Source organism: Cnephaeus nilssonii (assembly GCF_951640355.1).
Source record: "Cnephaeus nilssonii genome assembly, chromosome: 20".
Taxonomy (NCBI): domain Eukaryota; kingdom Metazoa; phylum Chordata; class Mammalia; order Chiroptera; family Vespertilionidae; genus Cnephaeus; species Cnephaeus nilssonii.
In genome coordinates this window covers 8885181-8901938 of record NC_137091.1, presented here as the reverse complement: position 1 = coordinate 8901938, position 16758 = coordinate 8885181, and the positions used below count along the sequence as shown (strand labels likewise).

Genomic DNA, 16758 nt, shown 5'->3' with positions numbered 1-16758 from the left:
TATATATATATTTTTAATATATTTTATTGATTTTTTACAGAGAGGAAGGGAGAGGAAATAGAGAGCTAGAAACATCGATGAGAGAGAAACATCGACCACCTGCCTCCTGCACACGCCCCACCAGGGATGTGCCCACAACCAAGGTATATGCCCCCGACCCGAATCGAACCCGGGACTCTTCAGTCCGCAGGCCGACGCTCTATGCACTGAGCCAAACCAGTTTCGGCTATTTCTGATATTTTAATTGTGACACTTGAGTATCAAATTTTGTCATTAAAATTTTATTTAAGTATGTACTTTAAAAATTTGCATGAGCCCTGGACAGTGTGGCTCCGTTGGTTGAGTGTCATCTCATGCACTGAAAGGTCACTGGTTCAATTCCCAGTCGGGACACATTCCCAGGTTTGGGGTTCATCAGTTCCAGGCCCTATGGGAAGCAACCAATCAATGCTTCTCTCTCTAAAATCAATAAAAACATTTTTTTGTAAAAAAAAAGATTGCATGCTAGAATACTCATGAAAAAACAAACAAAAAAAAACAACTATGAGGAGACCAGCCCTTCTAGACATTAAAACATATTGGGTCTGTAATTAAAGCACTTTAGTAGTCAGAACTGTGGAATAAATTAGAAAGTCCAGAAATAGATAAAGGTAGACTTTTTAAAAAATAGCACATGACAACTTGTAACCAATGTTAATTTCCTGATGTCTTCTGATAATTGCACCGAGGCCATGTAAGGTAATTTCCTTGGTTGGGAGGAATATACACAAGTATTGAGAGGCAGTGGCATCCTCTCTGCAACCTACTGTCAGATGGTTCAGAGAAGAATGAACCAAATGGGGCAAATTGTTCACATGTAGGACATCCAGGAGACAGGTACATGAAAATGTTTTTGCAGCGTTTCTGTAAGTCTGAGTCAAAGTAAAAATGTTAATTACTATTTCATAACCTGAAAGGGGGAAAAAGATTGCATCTTCCCACTAATATCCAAAGTAGAGCGTTAGTTATTTGTAGCTGAGGTGTAGTTCAAACCTTTAGGAATAGGGTTGCTGACAGCTTATCTGGATCACAACTGGGTAGAGATGATGAGCAGAGATTTCTGAGGTTCTCTGGGACATAGCCCCTTTGCGATCCTGGTCAAATCTGCAGATTATATCTCTGTAGGAAAGTGAGGTTTGCACATGATTTGCAGTAGGGATGTATGGCTTCCTATAGTCCAAGGGTAATGGGAATAGCCTTGAGTTTCAGTGAGAGCCCTTGTAGTGGGCCCAACAAGATGTAACAGGCACGGGACCTGTGACGTTCTTGTGATGCTGGGTCAGTGAGACCATCCTTCCACCATTAGGACACAGCATTCTCTGCATGCCCTGCTGTGACCAGTGACTCCTAGACCCCAAACAGCCCATGAGACAGTCTGCATTCTCATCCATCTCATAGAATAATGGAGGCTGAAGGGAATCCGAGCACTCAGGCCTATGTCTGACACCCACGCCTGAGCTCCTCACCCATCAAGAGTGCTTCTCCCCAAACCAGATTAATGAGACTCAATTGGATGGGGCAGGTTGTGGGCTTTTCCTAGAACCTACAATTGGTTTGCCTGTCAACAAACCCTGACCTGTCCTTGATTCACCACACACAGCAAAGTCTAGAGAACACAGATTTAATGAGACAGTGGCTGCAGCATCGTTCCAGCTGGGTGCTCCTCGTTGCTCCTCTCTAAGGTGCTGGCTGTGCAGACTGGTTCCTCTGTGGGTTCTTGTTCTAGTGCTGTGGACTCAGACCACATGTGATTCTGTTTGGAGACTTGGTCATCCAGAAGGGATAGGTGGGGGAGAGGTGTTGGAGCAGGAGGTAATTGAGGGAGCCAAAATAAATTAAAAAAATAAAAAGCCAACTCTGTCCGACAAATGCCAGCATGCTAACGTTTCTTCTGGACACTGATTCTAACACATAAACTCAGGAATGGCTTATGTCCCCATGACAGAAATGTGCAGCTGTGAGAAAGGTGCAGAGCTGAGGCACCTGCCCTTAACCCATTGTACGCTGTAAGCATCTATAGATGCAAGCGGCGGACCTTCCCCACACGCCAAGCGTGTCTATTTAAAAAAATGCTTTCCCTAAGTGGCAGCTCTGACCAACTTTAAAATCATTTCTTGTGAGAGGTTTCAGCTGAAAATATTCAAGAACACCCAAATTGTATTATATTTATTTTTACAATATTCATTGCAAATTGATTTTTTAATTAAATTCAAAATATCGTGGCGTGTGGGGATGGTTTCTGTTTTGGACACGTGGTAGTTAACTGGTTAAACCCTCTGCAACCCTACCAGAGAGGCAGGCTGAGGACCTGCTGTTGACCCCGCCTTGCTTCTCGCTTCTGGCTTCTCGCTGTCACACTGAGGCAGGTCAGAGCAGACAGCAAGAGGATTGCCTAAAGCCGCCACATGACACTGTCTTGAGCACCCCTTGCGTCGGCCAGTGGCCAAAAAGCTGAGCTGACCCTTCTGCTGGCTGAGCCTCTCCTCTTGGGCTTCCTAGTCAAAGGTGATGGCGAACCCAGTGGCTGTGTTCTCTGCCCACCACCACTACCTGTACACGACAGCCAATCACAGGGCAGGGCAGGAAAGACTCTCCCCCAGGCCTCCCCTCAGAGGCAGGGTCTCTGATGCATGAAACATCCCTGCAGATGTCGAGGTTGGCTACAGCTCCCCCACGGAAGCGCTGTGGGCCTCATCCTCCGTCCGGGGTCCTTTGTTAGATGGGGCGTCACACACCTCGTGCTCATCTTCCTTCATTGACTCTAGGCTTCCTGCCTGAACTCACTGGAGCAAATATTCCCAGCACTGGACCTCAGGGTCCCCCAGCAAAGGCCCTGGCTGGTGGTCTTTGAGCTGTCCGGATTCCTCCACAGGCACTGTAGTGGGACAGACGATCTCAGGGGCAAATTTGGTCCCCAGAAATGCCACTCAAACCTACTGGAACTCTGGAACCTCTCCCAGGGCCACACCTGGAGGCAGGACCCCCAGCCACCCAGCTCAGAGCACCAGAGTGAGCCGGGCTAGGCCCAGTCAGGAGCCACGGCTGGTCCACCAGGGGAAGGAGCTCCGTGGCCCCTTCCCTCCATGTTGCGTAGAAAGAACCGGTAACCTCTGGACTGGCCCTGTCGATCCCTGTTCTCTGCACACCTCTAATCTATGGGAGAGAACCGTGGAGGCAGGGCCAGGCCCTTGGGAGACACCTGTAAAGAGCCTCAGCCAGGAACAACCAGGAGACCCCAAAGAGACAAGGGGTGAGGGATGGGAGCCTCCAGGTAGATCCCAATCATCCACTACAGATAAGTCTCAGGCCAAGGCTGAGGGTGTGCAGCTGGCATCCACTCCCCGGAAGCCCTCCAGGGTTTTTAGGGTAGCCAAGACCCAGCAGCCTGGCTCCAAGGACATGGGGGGCTCTTCACCATGGGGAAGACGAAAAACCCTCCTCCACTCCCCTGCCCATGGAGCCCTGCAGTGGTAGGGGCACATTCTGGCCCTCACAGCAGCACACCCAGAAAACAGCCAGGCACAGCCCTGAGTCCCAGCAAGACTGGGGGCTGATGGTCTTTGTGGTGCTTTCACCCTCTGGCCCAGTGGGTGAGGTCCAGGGGCTGCCCCCTAGGGGTGTCCAGAGCACAAGAAACACCTTGACTTTGGCAACGACCGCTAGGGTGGGCTCCAGAGAGGCTTGGGAAGGGTGCCCGTGGCTCTAGGCATCCACGTCTGGACCAGGCTCCTGGAAGAGAGACTGCTTCCGCAACATGAGCCGGGCACACTTGGGGCACGTGGTGGAGTTGTCATAGTAGCAATCCCTGGGGATAGTGACAGGCAGACAGGGTCAGACCCTGGGTACAGGGCGGGGCCTCTGATATAAAATGTTAGCAGTGAGTCCTCAAAAGCTTCCCAACTCAGGCTCCCTCTATAGTTGGGGAAACTGAGGCAGTGTCTCCCAAAGGGCACAGCAGGGTCTACCACATGGGCCTGTGACTGGCACCTATTAATGTCTGACGAGGACAGTCTGGCTCGGATCTCTTAGAGTCTCGGGGACCCTACCTGCCCCATCACCACTGTGCACTCTGCCCCGGGCACTGTGGAGGCACAGGGGCCCGTGGGCTAAATTTCTGAAGGGGGCACAGCAGCATTTGACATGTCACACACCATGCAATCGGCTAGCTCAAGGGACTTCACAGCTTCAACATGAACCCTTCCTGTGACAGCAATCCCAGCTGTGCAAAGCTGTGACGTCAGCTGCTGCTATGACCAACAGCAAGTGGCAGGAAACAACCAGTGTGAGCAGAAGAAGGGGGGGTGCTGTCCCATCTGAGGCCACTGTGAGAAGTTGTGCAGGGCCCAGCAGGCAGACTCATATTATTAGTAATTGTGCTTCTTAAACAGTGAAAATACTTCCTTCCAATTTATGTATATTCTTTTCCCAAACATTCAGTAAGTCTTTAATTCATACATGCTTACGTTGTTTAACCTAAATACCTAATGAACAAAATGTTAGGCATTGCTTTCAGCGTAGAGAAGTTTGAGAAAATATCACTTGGACATTAGAAGTGCCAGGAACTAGATTTAGGAAACCATGGCCTATGCTAGTCCTGAGAGGCCGACCTCAGCCCTGGGGATAGGGAAGCAGGGCAGCCGTGGGGCTCACACAGGGGCCCTCCCCAGCCCCACAGGTGCTTGTCCCAGTGGATCTGGTGATTCAGGCACACACATCAGGGCCTAACTCCCTATCTAGGATCAAAGCAAAGGGCTTTGAAAAGCAGGCAGCAAAGACCAAGCCCCAAACATCTTCCCGGTCCCTCTCCCTGTGGCTGGGCGGCGGGGGGGCGGGGAGGGGTAAGGGGGGGAACACCAACCTGTGGAAGACAGCGGAGCAGTCACTGCACACAGATGTGTGGCTGTCGAAGGGGAACAGCACATCACCTTCTCTGCAGAGCTCACATACGAAACCCTTGGCCTGGCACCGCTGGGGGTGGGGTGGGAGCAAGTCAGTGCTGCTCCAGAGGCACCTGAAGCCAGGACACACCACCCTCCCTGCCCTGGGGGCTGGGTGAGGAGAGATGCCTGGTCCTCAGTGGGGCACCCACCTCACAATCCAGCTTGATGTGCTTGGCGAAGAGCGTGTGGGTCTCAGTGAGCGAGCAGCCCAGGCGGCCCGTGTGCGCGTCCAGGAGGTCCTGGACTGAGTACATCTCATCGTTCTCCACAAAATGCTGCCGGTCCTGGAGCTACGGGTCCAGCAGCCATGACTCCAAGCCCCAGGCTCGCCCCTCCCCCTGCCCACCCACCGTCTGGGTCCCGGGAGCTCGTGGAAGAAACAGGTGTCAGCTCCTCCAGCCACACTGGCCACCTTGTTGCTGCCCACGCACCCCACCTCCGCCTGGCACACAGCTCTTCCTCCGGTCCTGACCCCAACATTCCCATCCCCTTCTCTGCCCGCTCTTGTCCACAGACCTCAGCAACCTCATGAACAGCTCATTTTTCTTGTCTTCCCCCCTGAAGGGCCCCTCTGAGATGAGGCAAGGATCTTGTTTTGTTCCCTGCTCCCCAGTATCTACAAGTGTTTGCCCACAGCAGGCACTCAGTGAGTACTGGCTGAACAAACAGGTAAGCCTTGAAAAGTGTGCTTCCTGGTCCGCCCTGCCCGGGCAGGCCTGCGCCTGGTCCACGTCATGGAGTCACGTAGCGGCTGCAGGGACGATGCCTGCTTCTCACAGCGCCCCACACACTGATGTGATCAGAGAGCACTTTCGGGGTAGAATGCCTGTTTGCTTATGACAGACCTGGTGTTGCCTGGGACAGTGTGGGAGACCCTCTGCTAAAGGCTGTGGTGCCAACACAAACTGTCGAGCCATCTGAAAAAGACCTGCGCGTGACGGGTCCTCATCTGTGTGGCTGTTTCCCACCTGCCCTCACACCCCCCGGGGCGGGCGTCTGACCTGCAGGAGCAGACGCGCTTCCATGGCTTCCTTGCAGGTGATGAAGTATGGCTTCATGAGCAGGATGTCCTGGCGCAGCTTCTGTGGACAAGAGAGGCAGGTGGGACCCTAGGCCAGGGCAGGGCTACCCCAGGGCACTTCTGTGTGGCCGTGGGGGCTGGTCCTGTAGGGAGTCGTGTCATCTGACACCCCCCAGGAAGGGCCTTGTTGTGAGTGCTCCGGCCAAGCTCAAGGGCAAAGCACAGCTTCCAGGCCAGCCAGGACCCTGAGGCTCCGTCACCCTGTCACTCTACCCCCCATGTCTGAGAGGGATGCAGAGCCCCCTGCAGCCCAGGTGGCCTTGGTTCTGCCTCAGTCACCTGCCCCGTAAATGGAATCTGATCCTTTCTGACTACCTCCTGGCCTGGCACTGCTGGGCGAGGAGAGATGCCTGGCATCTCTCCCAGCTGTCCCACCAGCCACGTCCCTCCTGAGCACTGGAGCTGGCTGGGCTGACCAGATTGCCACACGTGTAAAAGGCACAGGGAATTAAAAGACGGAGGACAAAAAAATAAAAAGAATGTAGCCACATTAAAAAAGTAAGAAGAAGCTGTTTTATATCTATATCTATATCTATATCTATATCTATATCTAATCTATATCTATCTATCTATCTAACAGCCTAAGTGACCATTATGACCGAAACGACCAGTGGACCAGTCGCTATGGAGCACACTGACCACCAGGGGGCAGATGCTCAACACAGGAGCTGCCCCCTGGTGGACAGTGTGCTCCCACAGCCAACCCCAGGCTGGCAGGCCCTGGCTGGCAGTTGGCAGCCAGCAGGCCCCAAATGGGACTGAGCGAGGCTGCCCTGATAGGCCCTGATTGCCGGCCAGGCCTAGAGACCCCACCCGTGCACGAATTTCGTGCACCAGGCCTCTAGTGTCTTAATAAGGTATAGTGACTATATTCAAACAATCTTCTGGGTATATTGGGTGAAATAAATACGTTATTCAAAATAACTTTACCAGCTTCTTCTTACCTTTTTAATGTGGCTACTAGAAATTTTCACATTTCCTCTGGGCCTAGAGGACAGCTGACGGGCCAGTAACCTAAGCAGGTGGGTCTCTCCTCTGCTCTCACAACACGGGGTCGCCGCCCCCACCCCCGCCTCACCCGGATCTCCACCAGCTCCTCCACGTAGTTGAACAGCAGAGGGTTGATCTCCCGAAGCCTGAGCACTGGCCGAGACACCATCAGCGCCAAATAACGCAGGCTGCAGCGGGACACCTGGGGGAACGTCAAGGAGTGGCCCCTCCAGCACACACCGGCCCCCCAGGCCCAGCCACGCCCCCACCGCCAGTCAGCACCTGACCATGCCCCTATCCCCACGACCACACCGCAGCCCACCTCCCCCCCACACACACACACCAGGCCTCCTTGAGCCACGCCCCCTCACACCCCCCAGGGCCGCACCCCAGCCCTCCCACCCTCACCTTGCGTGGCTCGAAGTCCCAGTTGTGCACCACGCGCGCCGGGATGACCGCCAGGTCGTTCCAGTGGCAGTGGCTGCAGTAGTACTGGCCCGTGTAGTCACACTGCCGGGCCTCACTGGGCACACCCCCTGCAGAGGGGGTGGGTTGTTACAAAGTCCGGGCTACTTTTAGGGTCCCAGCCACACGCATGCGCACAGGGCTTCTGCCGCACATGGTGCTGGTCCCATGGTCCAGCTAAACCCACCATACACAGGAGAAAGAGCCATGGGACATCAGGCAGGTCAGGGAGTCTTACTGCCCTCAATTTTCTCACCAGTAAAATGGGACAATAATAGGACTGCCCGCGAGGACTGCTGAGCGGACCCAATGAATCAACATTACTACATCTCTAAGGCCTGACAGTGCGGGCCGACTGTGGGCTTTCTGTGACAACAGGGCTGCACACGGAGGCTGAGTGCAGGCCCACCAGCCCCGCGGTACTCCTAGGCGACCTGGGCTGGAACCCCAGTCTGCCTGTACCACGTGGAAAAGTGCCATAGCGGCCCCCGGTCGCTTCCCCGGGAGACAGACGGCACCTGCAGGAGCCATGCTGGCCTTCGCCACCTGATGTATCCAGAGCTCTCACCCAGATGTTGGCCTGTCACCCTGCCCAGGACAGCTGCCTCCACCTGCCCCTTCCTGGGCACTTACGCAGAGAGATGGGCGCCCGGCACTCGGCACACCGGTAGTCCTGGCTGTCCAGCCCTGCCTCTGGGCAGATGTTGAGCTCGTACTCGGCTTGGTGGCTGACTTTGGAACGCACGCAGGGCTTGGAGATGAGGTTCAAGCACTTGCTGTGACAGCGATAATAACACCCTGGGGGTGGGGGGACCAGTAATATGCCTCTTAGAGGTGGGGGGGGGGTCCTGCGGCCCAGGCTGACCTTCAGCTGCCAGGAGCCCCAGAGCGGCTACTCGGATTTCCAGGCCAACCCAAGAGCTTCTCACCGCAGGGCCCTTGGCCTGAAGGAGTGTGCACTTTGCCCCTGAACTCCAGACTCGAACCTGCCGTTCCCACCTGGACACCTAAAGGGCTTTAAACCCACTGTGTCTGAGTGGAACTTAGGCTCTTCCTTACCAAACCCACCCCAGCGTTCCCATCTCAGCCTCAGAAACCCCATCATTCCACCTGCTGAGGCGGAAAACTATAAATCCAGCTGTTCTCTCATGCACCCGTTTCTAGTCCTTCAGCTAGTTCTTTAGTGCCCACTTCTCACCCCCAACCGCCCCACCCTGGTCAGAGTGCCATCCTCCTCCCCCTCTACCTTGCATCCCTCCTTTAGTCCATGCTCAGCTCAGCAGCCAGAGTGACCCTGTTACAACTTAAGTATGTGCAGCACCTGCTGAGGCCACAGCTCACTCACAGGCCCAGCAACCTCTGAGCCCACATCGACCACACCTCCTCTCAGACACAACGCTCCAGCCACGCTGCTCTCTGCTCTTCACTGAGGACACTGCACACACGGACCACAGGGCCTTTGCACAGACACCTCCTGGCAGGAACCTTCTTCCCCAGATATATACCTGGCTTGTCCCTGACCTCCAAGTTTTTGCTTAAATGTCACATGATGCCTTTTCATTCCACCCTAAAGCCACACCCACCCCTCTCCCCGACACATGCTTTTCCCTTTTCTTGTTCTTCTTGACTGTACTCTACTGTCTAACACACCATGTCCTTTGCTTATTATCTGCCTTCCAATGGCGTGTTCTGCAGTGATGGAAGCGTCCTCTCTGCACTTCCCTCCTGTGGCCACTGAGCTCTTGTAATGTGGGTAGTACAACTGAGAAACTACATATGTACTTTAATTCATTTAAATTTAAGTTTGAATAGCCATGTGTGGCTAGTGGCCATCATACCAAAAACGCAGGTGTGGATGGAGCCTGGTGAAGGCGGGTTTCCCTTATTCATGCCCAGGGCTCAGTGAACACCAAGTACATGGTCAAGAATCATGTCACCTGAATACTAGATACAGCAGCAGACCTGCGAGGTCTCTGCCCTGCCCTGGGGGCCTGACTGCCCACCCAGAGGAGCCGGTCTGGGTCCCTGCCCACCTGTACAGGTGTACCAGGTCTGGATGAGCCCCCAGATGATGGTGTTACATTTGTCGCACGTCTGCTTGACACTCTTGCTCTTCTCCTTGTAGAAGCGATGCTCCAGGAGGACTCGAATGTTGGGCTCATCTTCATTGGGGTCCTGGAGAGAGCCCAGGGCGGGGTCACAGGTGAACCGGGGGTCACAGGTAAGCCCCCTGACTTACTTCTTCCAGGCATCTCTTGTAACAGATTGAGTTTCTCCCAATGTCACCCCTTTTCTCTTTAGCAATGGAACACCCCTGTGATCAGTCAGGCCTGGGCCACCTTTTCAGCACCCCTTGCACCTAGGGCCAAGGATATGTGAGCAGGAGGGACAAGACCTTCTCTGCCCTTCCTCCCTTCTTTTCTGCTGGCTCAGTGCAGCCCAGATGGGAGTGTGGTCACCCAGGGACTGTCAGAGCGACAGGAAAGGAGGACCTGGGGTCCCCATCACCATTACCTGCCACGGGTCCTGGACCGCCTGTGGCATCTCTATGAGTAAAATGACACATCCAAGTCCTTTAAGCCACTGTGGTTTCCAGTCTTTATTACCACAGCCTTATCTACATCCTAATGAATACAGCACTTTTCCAGTTCCCAGGGACTCACGGGCCAGTGCAGCTAGGCCAGATGCATGGACTCCAGGACGACATTATAGACATGGTTTTTGGCTGCCAGGATGCATCACCCCGACCTTGTCACCTTCAGGAAGCCCCGCCTCCCAATCTGAGTCACGTGGTTCAAGGTGGGACTTACTTCACCGGCTTGCTACAGTAGGTGGGCACATGACCCAGGACTGGCCACTTAAGATCAGACTGATGGAGAAGGCGTCTGCACATGGACCGAGAGCCCACCTCTCTACCTGCCCTTCTGCTAGCCTCTGCCAGCCCAGGCCTCCCGACTTCCACTCAGTTCCAGCTGCCTCCCTGGTGGGCTGGCCCGGCACCTGCCTTTAGTTCCTGGAGCTTCAGCCGGAGGTGGATGAGCCGCACGACGGCGTCCTTCTGCCGCTCTGACTGCTCGGGCAGCTCCAGGATCACCTGCTTGCACTCCTCGATGGCCTGCCGCAGCTGCTGGATGTCAGAGGCCAAGAACAGACCCTGCGGGGACACACCAGTCACATGGCTGCCCACGGTCTCCCGTCCACGCCAGACCCATCCTCACGGACAGGTAGGCCCAGAGCAGACCTTGCTCAAGGCCCAGGGAAGGTAGCAGCCCAGCAGGAACCGCCCACACCACCTGCCCCCCAGCTGGACCCATCTACCCACAGGCCTCTGAAGACCTCATTCAGGATGTTTTTCAAAATACAACTTCCTTCTTTTAGAAATTCGCTCGCTTTTCTGGCCATGACACTCGCCTGTCATCAAGGAGAGGAAGTGGCTTCTGGCTTAATCGCCAGGCCCAGAGACGGCCTAGGCCGTCCCCCCCCCCCCCCCCCCCCCCCCCCGCCGCAGATGTCTGCGGAACCCCAGATGAAGTCAGTCCTCACATCTGCTTCACAAGAAGCCAGAGTGCAGGGAGAGGAACAGCCCTACATGAGAATAGCAGCCCCAAAACCACTTCCCAGGTCCAGCCCTCCAGTGGTTTTTGCTGATGGGTGTTAGGTGTTGCGTGGGCCTCAGATGTAAAGAACCTTAGCTGAGATGCACATGACCCCTCTGCCTGCGGGTTGGGGGACAAGAAAATATCTGGCTCCTTACGCCTTGGGTGCTCACCAGTGTATCCCCCCCCCCCCAACACACACACACACACACCCTGAACCTTACCACGGGGCGGGAGAAGTGGTCCTCAGACAGACCGAGATCCATCACACGCTCGGCACAGTGGAACTCCGGCTCCCCAGGGGCCAGCTCAGGCAGGGTCTCTGGAGTGAGCAAGTGCAGGTGTGGAAGGCAACAGAGAGAAGTCAGTCTGCCTTTTCCTAGCGGAAAGCTGGGTAGCTGGGGGGTCAGAGGGGCCCCTGAGGTTCAGGGAGCCCACAGGAGGTGCTGAGGGGAGCCTGGCCCTGCCCCATTTGCAAAGGAACGTGTGGAGAGAAGGAAGCTCCAGGGGGAAGCCAGCACCTTCCACCAGGGAGGGCGGGTGGGTGCTGGTGTGAGGGTCACACTGCCCACCCAGACCTCCACCCTGCCCCCCGGCACCCACCTTCAGAAGCGATGTCTGGGGCCTCCTCACCAGCCCTCTGCTCATGCTGCCTTGCCCCACGCTGCTTGTTGAAGGGGTTGAGGTGGGCCTGCCGGAACCGGGCCAACTTCTCATCATATTCCATAGCATCGCACCTGCAGGGCCGGGCGAGGCAGAGGCAGAGGTGAGCAGACAGCTTCCAGATCACCCGTCCCGACCCCTCTCTGCATTTCCGGGGTTTCAGACGGATGCCTGGCCTCCTTCACTCTCCATGGGGGTCCGGGTGGAGGCCCACACACCACAGCCTCCACCCTCAGCTCGTCCCAAACCAGCTCAGCCCCTCACCCAGGCCTCCTGGCGGTCCCCTCAGTAGGAGTGGTGGCGTCCAACACACTCCCAACACTCACAGGCAGGGACAGGAGGACGTGACCTATCCCAGGGTGCCCTGCAGGACAGCCTCCCAGCAGAGTCCTCTGGCCTCATTTAGTTCCAGTCCAGCCCCGCCCTCACTGTCCGCTGAGAGGGCTCACTGCCCCCAGGACACACACCCACCAGGACCCAGTTCCTCACTCCTGGTCCACAAACAGCTACTTCTTCTCCATCAGACCACCCCAAACCACAGCCTGACCACAACTCCGTGATGACCGCCAGAGCACGGTACTGGAAACCCTGGAGCCAAGCCGGCCCAGGCCATCTCTGCCACCTGCACGAGGCCTTGGGCAGGGCCCTTCCGTGGCCTGGGTCCCGCTGACACGCCACGTGGCCTGCGTCAGTGGCCTCAGACCTTGGGATCCCAGGAAAGAGGCAGGAAGTGCCTACGTCACTGCCTGCACTGCTTCCCCGCCCCCCTCGCCCCCACCCCCTGAGAGCTCAGCAAACTGGACACAGGCTGCTATGGCTCCCACAGAGGCAGGGGCTTTGGCTGGGGGCAGTTGACATCCAGGTCCCCACACCTAACTAGCTGGGCCACATTCCTTGGCCTCCAGGGAGAAATGAATCTACAGGAAGCAGAGTGTTAAGAAAAAGATTAGTACTAAGTGCCTGGGTGTGGGTTATGCTTTCTCTACACCCGTTTACAGTCAGAGGTAATTCCTAATTATAAACGACAATCCATCCTAGCCTGTTTGGCTCAGTGGATACAGCGTCGGCCTTTAGACTGTAGGATCCGGGTTCAGTTCCAATCAGGGCACATGCCCAGGTTGCGGGCTCAATCCCCAGTAGGGGGCGTGCAGGAGGCAGCTGATGAATGATTTCCTCTCATCACTGATGTTTCTATCTCTCTCTCCCTCTCCCTTCCTCTTTGAAATCAATAAAAATATATATATGTTTTTTAAAAAGACAATCCCATGATTCTTACCTGCCCTCCTCCAAGAAAGAGAACTGAGCACAGAGGGGACAGCCCTACCCAGGGTCGCCCCCACCCTGCCCGCTGCACCATCAGGAACCCCCCACCACCTCTGGGACCTGTTTTCCTGTCTGACCTCTGTGGTGGAATGTGGGCTGGCGGCTCCAGTCTGGCAGAGCCTAGCACCACTGACTGTCTGCCCCCAGGTCAGGACAGGGGAGGCCCAGGTGCATGGGCTCAAGCCCCCTCTCCTATTACCTGACGGCTTTAAGCAGCTCACACAGGGTGTTTAGACCCCAATGCCCAGTGACATGCCCCCCACCCCCCATGGCAGGTGCCAGTGTCCCAAAAAAGCACCCTCACCCTCCTTCCTGGGGGTGACAAAGAGTCTCTGCTGGACCAGACTCTATTCAGGCTCCTGAACGTCTCCCAGGCCCATCTGTGCCCTTCTTGTGAAGTCAGTCTTGGCAAATATCCTGCTAAGTTAGTTAGTCAGTTTGGCAAGAGTCCCTCACCCTCACATCTGATTGGGGTCCTCGTTCCTCTCCCCACCCCTGCCCCCGCCTCAGCTTTCAGAGAGGTTAGGTCCATTTAACCAGAATCCCCTGTACACTCGACGTTACTGCTTAGCAATTTTTCATCCGCTGACCCCATCCTGACCCTGGCTATAAGTCAAGTGGCCAATGCTGTATTCAGAGTTCAGTTCCATACAGAGGTTTCTATCCCCTATTGCAATCCTCCTGAATAAAATATGTTTCTACTGTTTTAGCAACAGTACAGGTCTGGTTTTATGTTGATAGTGAGGAACCCTGGTGTGTGTTTTTTAATTTTTTTTATTTGTATTGATTTCAGAGAGGATGGGAGAGGTAGGAACATCAATGATGAGGGAGAATCATTGATCAGCTGCCTCCTGCACACCCCACACTGGGGATCGAGCCTGCAACCCAGGCATGTGCCTTTGACCGGAATCGAACCTGGAACCCTTCAGTCCACAGGCTGACACTCTATCCACTGAGCCAAACCGGCTAGGGTGGGAACCCTGGTTTTCATCTTATCACATGATTTCCCAGCAGCTAGATGTTGTCATGTGACTATGTTCTGACCAATAGGATGTAAACAGAAAGCTCTCCTGAGACTTCAGGGAATTGTTCTTAAAAGGAGGGTGCCCCTCTTCATCTCTCCCGGCCTCTTGCTGTCTGACGGGATGCAGACGAAAGGGGTGGAGCTGGAGCAGCCACCTTGGGTTGTGACACAGAAGCCCTGTATTGCTCACCCTGGGTCTCCATTAAAATGAGAAAGAAACAAACTTGTTTAAAGCACTGCTATTGGGAGGGGGATTTCTGCCTTTTGTTGCCAGAAGAGATCCTAACCTATCACCCCAGCATCCTTCTAGAAATCACACAAATTGGCCTTATTCAAATCCCAGCTCTGCGAGCGCCTCACTGTGTGACCTTGGGCAAATGCCTAAACCTTTGCTTTCAAGTTCTCATGTTTTAATTGGGGATAATAATGGTGCTCACTGTATAGTGTTGTTGTTACGATTAAATCAGTTAAGTCAGGTTCTGAGCACCCTGGTCAGCACATAGTAAGCATCCCGTAGATACAGGGTAACACTTAACCATGGGCACTATTATTATCAAGAAGCAGACAGACCTGATTTACACCCTGCCTCTCCCAGCGATGAGCTATGTGACCCCATTTTCTTGTCATAAATAAATAAGGGAGCATGCCTACCTCCTGGGGTGGGTGGCAGGACTGAGTACTTGTATACGGCGGAGAAGTACTGTCCAGAGTTGCTGCTGAACAGACGGACACTGCCATCACGTGCCGACAGCCCGCCCCAGAGGTCTGTGCCTGGAAACCTCACAGAATTTAACATACGGCCAGAGGAGCCCTGGCCACGGGTCAGGGTGCGTGCCGGGAGGCAACAGATCAATGTTCTCTCTACCACTCCCTTCCTCTCTCTCTCAAAACAGCAACAACAAAAACATATTAAAAATAGGTATGGCTAGAGGAACTCAAAGGCAGGAACAATTCAGCTCTGCCCAGCAGCTCTCATTGGCTGCCAGCCCCCTGCAAAAAGCTCTTTCATTCACCTCCGCGTGGGCGGTGCCAGTCCCAGGCCTGGCACAGAGGCCCTGGATAAATAAATGAGTGGGGTGACTTCACCTCTCTCCGCCTCAATCTCCCTTCTGACAAGCTGAAGAATCCCATTTCCCTCTGGGCTGCCAGGGGTGGACAGACGATGTTCTCACACGGGGGACCAGGAACACCAGCTACCCCACTGCCCACCAGGGTCACCCCACAGAGAGCTCAGCCCTCACAGAGGAACAGTCCGGAAGGCAGAGGCTGGGAAGAATAAAGAAACCGGCCACCCCGAGACTACCTCCTCCGGAGAGTGCCCCTCTCGTGGGGGCAGTGGGCTCCCTGACGAGCAGTGACAGGAAACCGAGGAATAAAGCCCAGGGCTCCCGGGTGCTGAGGGACCCCAGGCTGAGACTCTGACGCTCCCACTGTGACTGAACATGTCCTGCCTGCGGCTGGAACACCGAGGCCCTTATCACCCCAGCCACCCCCGGAGGTCCCCAGCATTCCTCCTGGAGAGAAGGGCTCCATCCATCCTATCTGCTCACACCTTGAAGGAGGCGTGCCAGGATCCCGCAGGGAGCAGCAGCAGGGTCGCTGTCCCTTTAAGGATTGTTTGTCCCTGAAGCTGGGTAGGGTGGCCACCTCCGGCCTCAGGGACCCGGCCACCCCCAAATGGTACCTCCTCTACTTTCACTCCAAACAACAGGCATACACTCGGGGGACCCTCACTAACCAGCTCTCATAGGGGCAGGTCTGTTTCATTCCCCCGCCCCACCCATTTGATAGGTGAGGAAACTGAGGCTCGGAGTGGCCCAGCCTCCGCGGAGGGTGGCACAACCATGCGGGTCCCTAGGGCCTTAGGAATCTCACTGACAGCGAGTGTTGACAGCCGGAAGCAGTGACAGGCAGTGACAGTGTCACGGGCGGGGAGGGGGGGGTGGCATTCCCCGTCTGGGGTGCTAATCCCTGCCCCAGCGTGTGAGGGACAGCCGAGGCCACCAACACCCCCTGCGCCCGGGTGAGGACCGGAAGGCAGGCGTCCCGACCCGGCGGGTCTGAACCCTCCTGGGCGCGGGCGGGCGCCTTGGGCGAGATCCCTCACCCGCTGCGTCCTCGGTGACCGCGTCGGGAAAAGGGGCTGCCCCAGCTCCAAAAGCGGCGGGCCGAGTGGGCACCCGAGGGCCGGGAGCCCCGGTTCCCTCCACCACCGGCACCCCCCGCCCTCACCGACCCTCCTGGGCTCCCCCTCCGCCGCTCACCTGACCGCCGCCGCCCTGGCTACATTGTATCCCGCCCGCCCTCCGCGCTACATTGTATCCGGCCGCCGCCCGCTGCTGCCGCCTGTGGCCCGGAGGCTCATGGCACGCGCGCCCGTCCTCGCCACGTCCCCCTCGGGGAAATGGGTGATACTTTATCTCGATACTTTATCTCGCCTGTTGAAGATGGTAAGGCCAGGCAAGGGTGGCGAGGGGCTGCATAAATCTAATCCACAACACTTTTGAAAAATTGGTGGCTGCCGAAACCGGTTTGGCTCAGTGGATAGAGCGTCGGCCTGCGGACTCAAGGGTCCCAGGTTCGATTCCGGTCAAGGGCATGTACCTTGGTTGCGGGCACATCCCCAGTAGGGGGTGT

At 55.6% G+C, this 16758-nt stretch overlaps 1 protein-coding gene across 5 annotated transcripts; it reads right to left on the bottom strand.

The window, feature by feature from the left end:
* Nucleotides 1-1646: 1646 nt before the first annotated feature.
* DEF8 (differentially expressed in FDCP 8 homolog) lies at nt 1647-16404 on the bottom strand. Of its 5 annotated transcripts, none has more exons than XM_079800397.1 (12): nt 16386-16404; nt 11715-11848; nt 11336-11433; nt 10520-10669; nt 9549-9690; nt 8149-8313; nt 7459-7586; nt 7139-7252; nt 5981-6061; nt 5129-5269; nt 4898-5007; nt 1647-3844 (listed from the first exon to the last, which is right to left on the bottom strand). In XM_079800397.1, the coding sequence occupies exons 2-12, from the start codon at nt 11836-11838 to the stop codon at nt 3742-3744; spliced, it is 1356 nt and encodes a 451-aa protein (XP_079656523.1). In that variant the 5' UTR covers nt 11839-11848; nt 16386-16404; the 3' UTR covers nt 1647-3741. The 5 variants fall into 5 exon arrangements, with proteins under 5 accessions (XP_079656523.1, XP_079656524.1, XP_079656525.1 ...); XM_079800398.1 differs by lacking the exon at nt 16386-16404 and adding an exon at nt 14773-15876; XM_079800399.1 differs by lacking the exon at nt 16386-16404 and adding an exon at nt 12397-12417.
* Between the last annotated feature and the right edge of the window lie 354 nt (nt 16405-16758).

What these genes read in the sequence shown, in the direction of transcription:
- DEF8 (XM_079800397.1), bottom strand. Translation starts at nt 11,838, where the DNA reads ATGGAATATGATGAGAAGTTGGCCCGGTTCCGGCAGGCCCACCTCAAC. An exon ending in ACATCAAGCTGGATTGTGAG is followed by an intron (nt 5,008 to 5,128) that starts GTGGGTGCCCCA and finishes CCCCACCCCCAG; the next exon opens with CGGTGCCAGGCCAAGGGTTT. An exon ending in TGCTCCGCTGTCTTCCACAG is followed by an intron (nt 3,845 to 4,897) that starts GTTGGTGTTCCC and finishes CACTATCCCCAG; the next exon opens with GGATTGCTACTATGACAACT.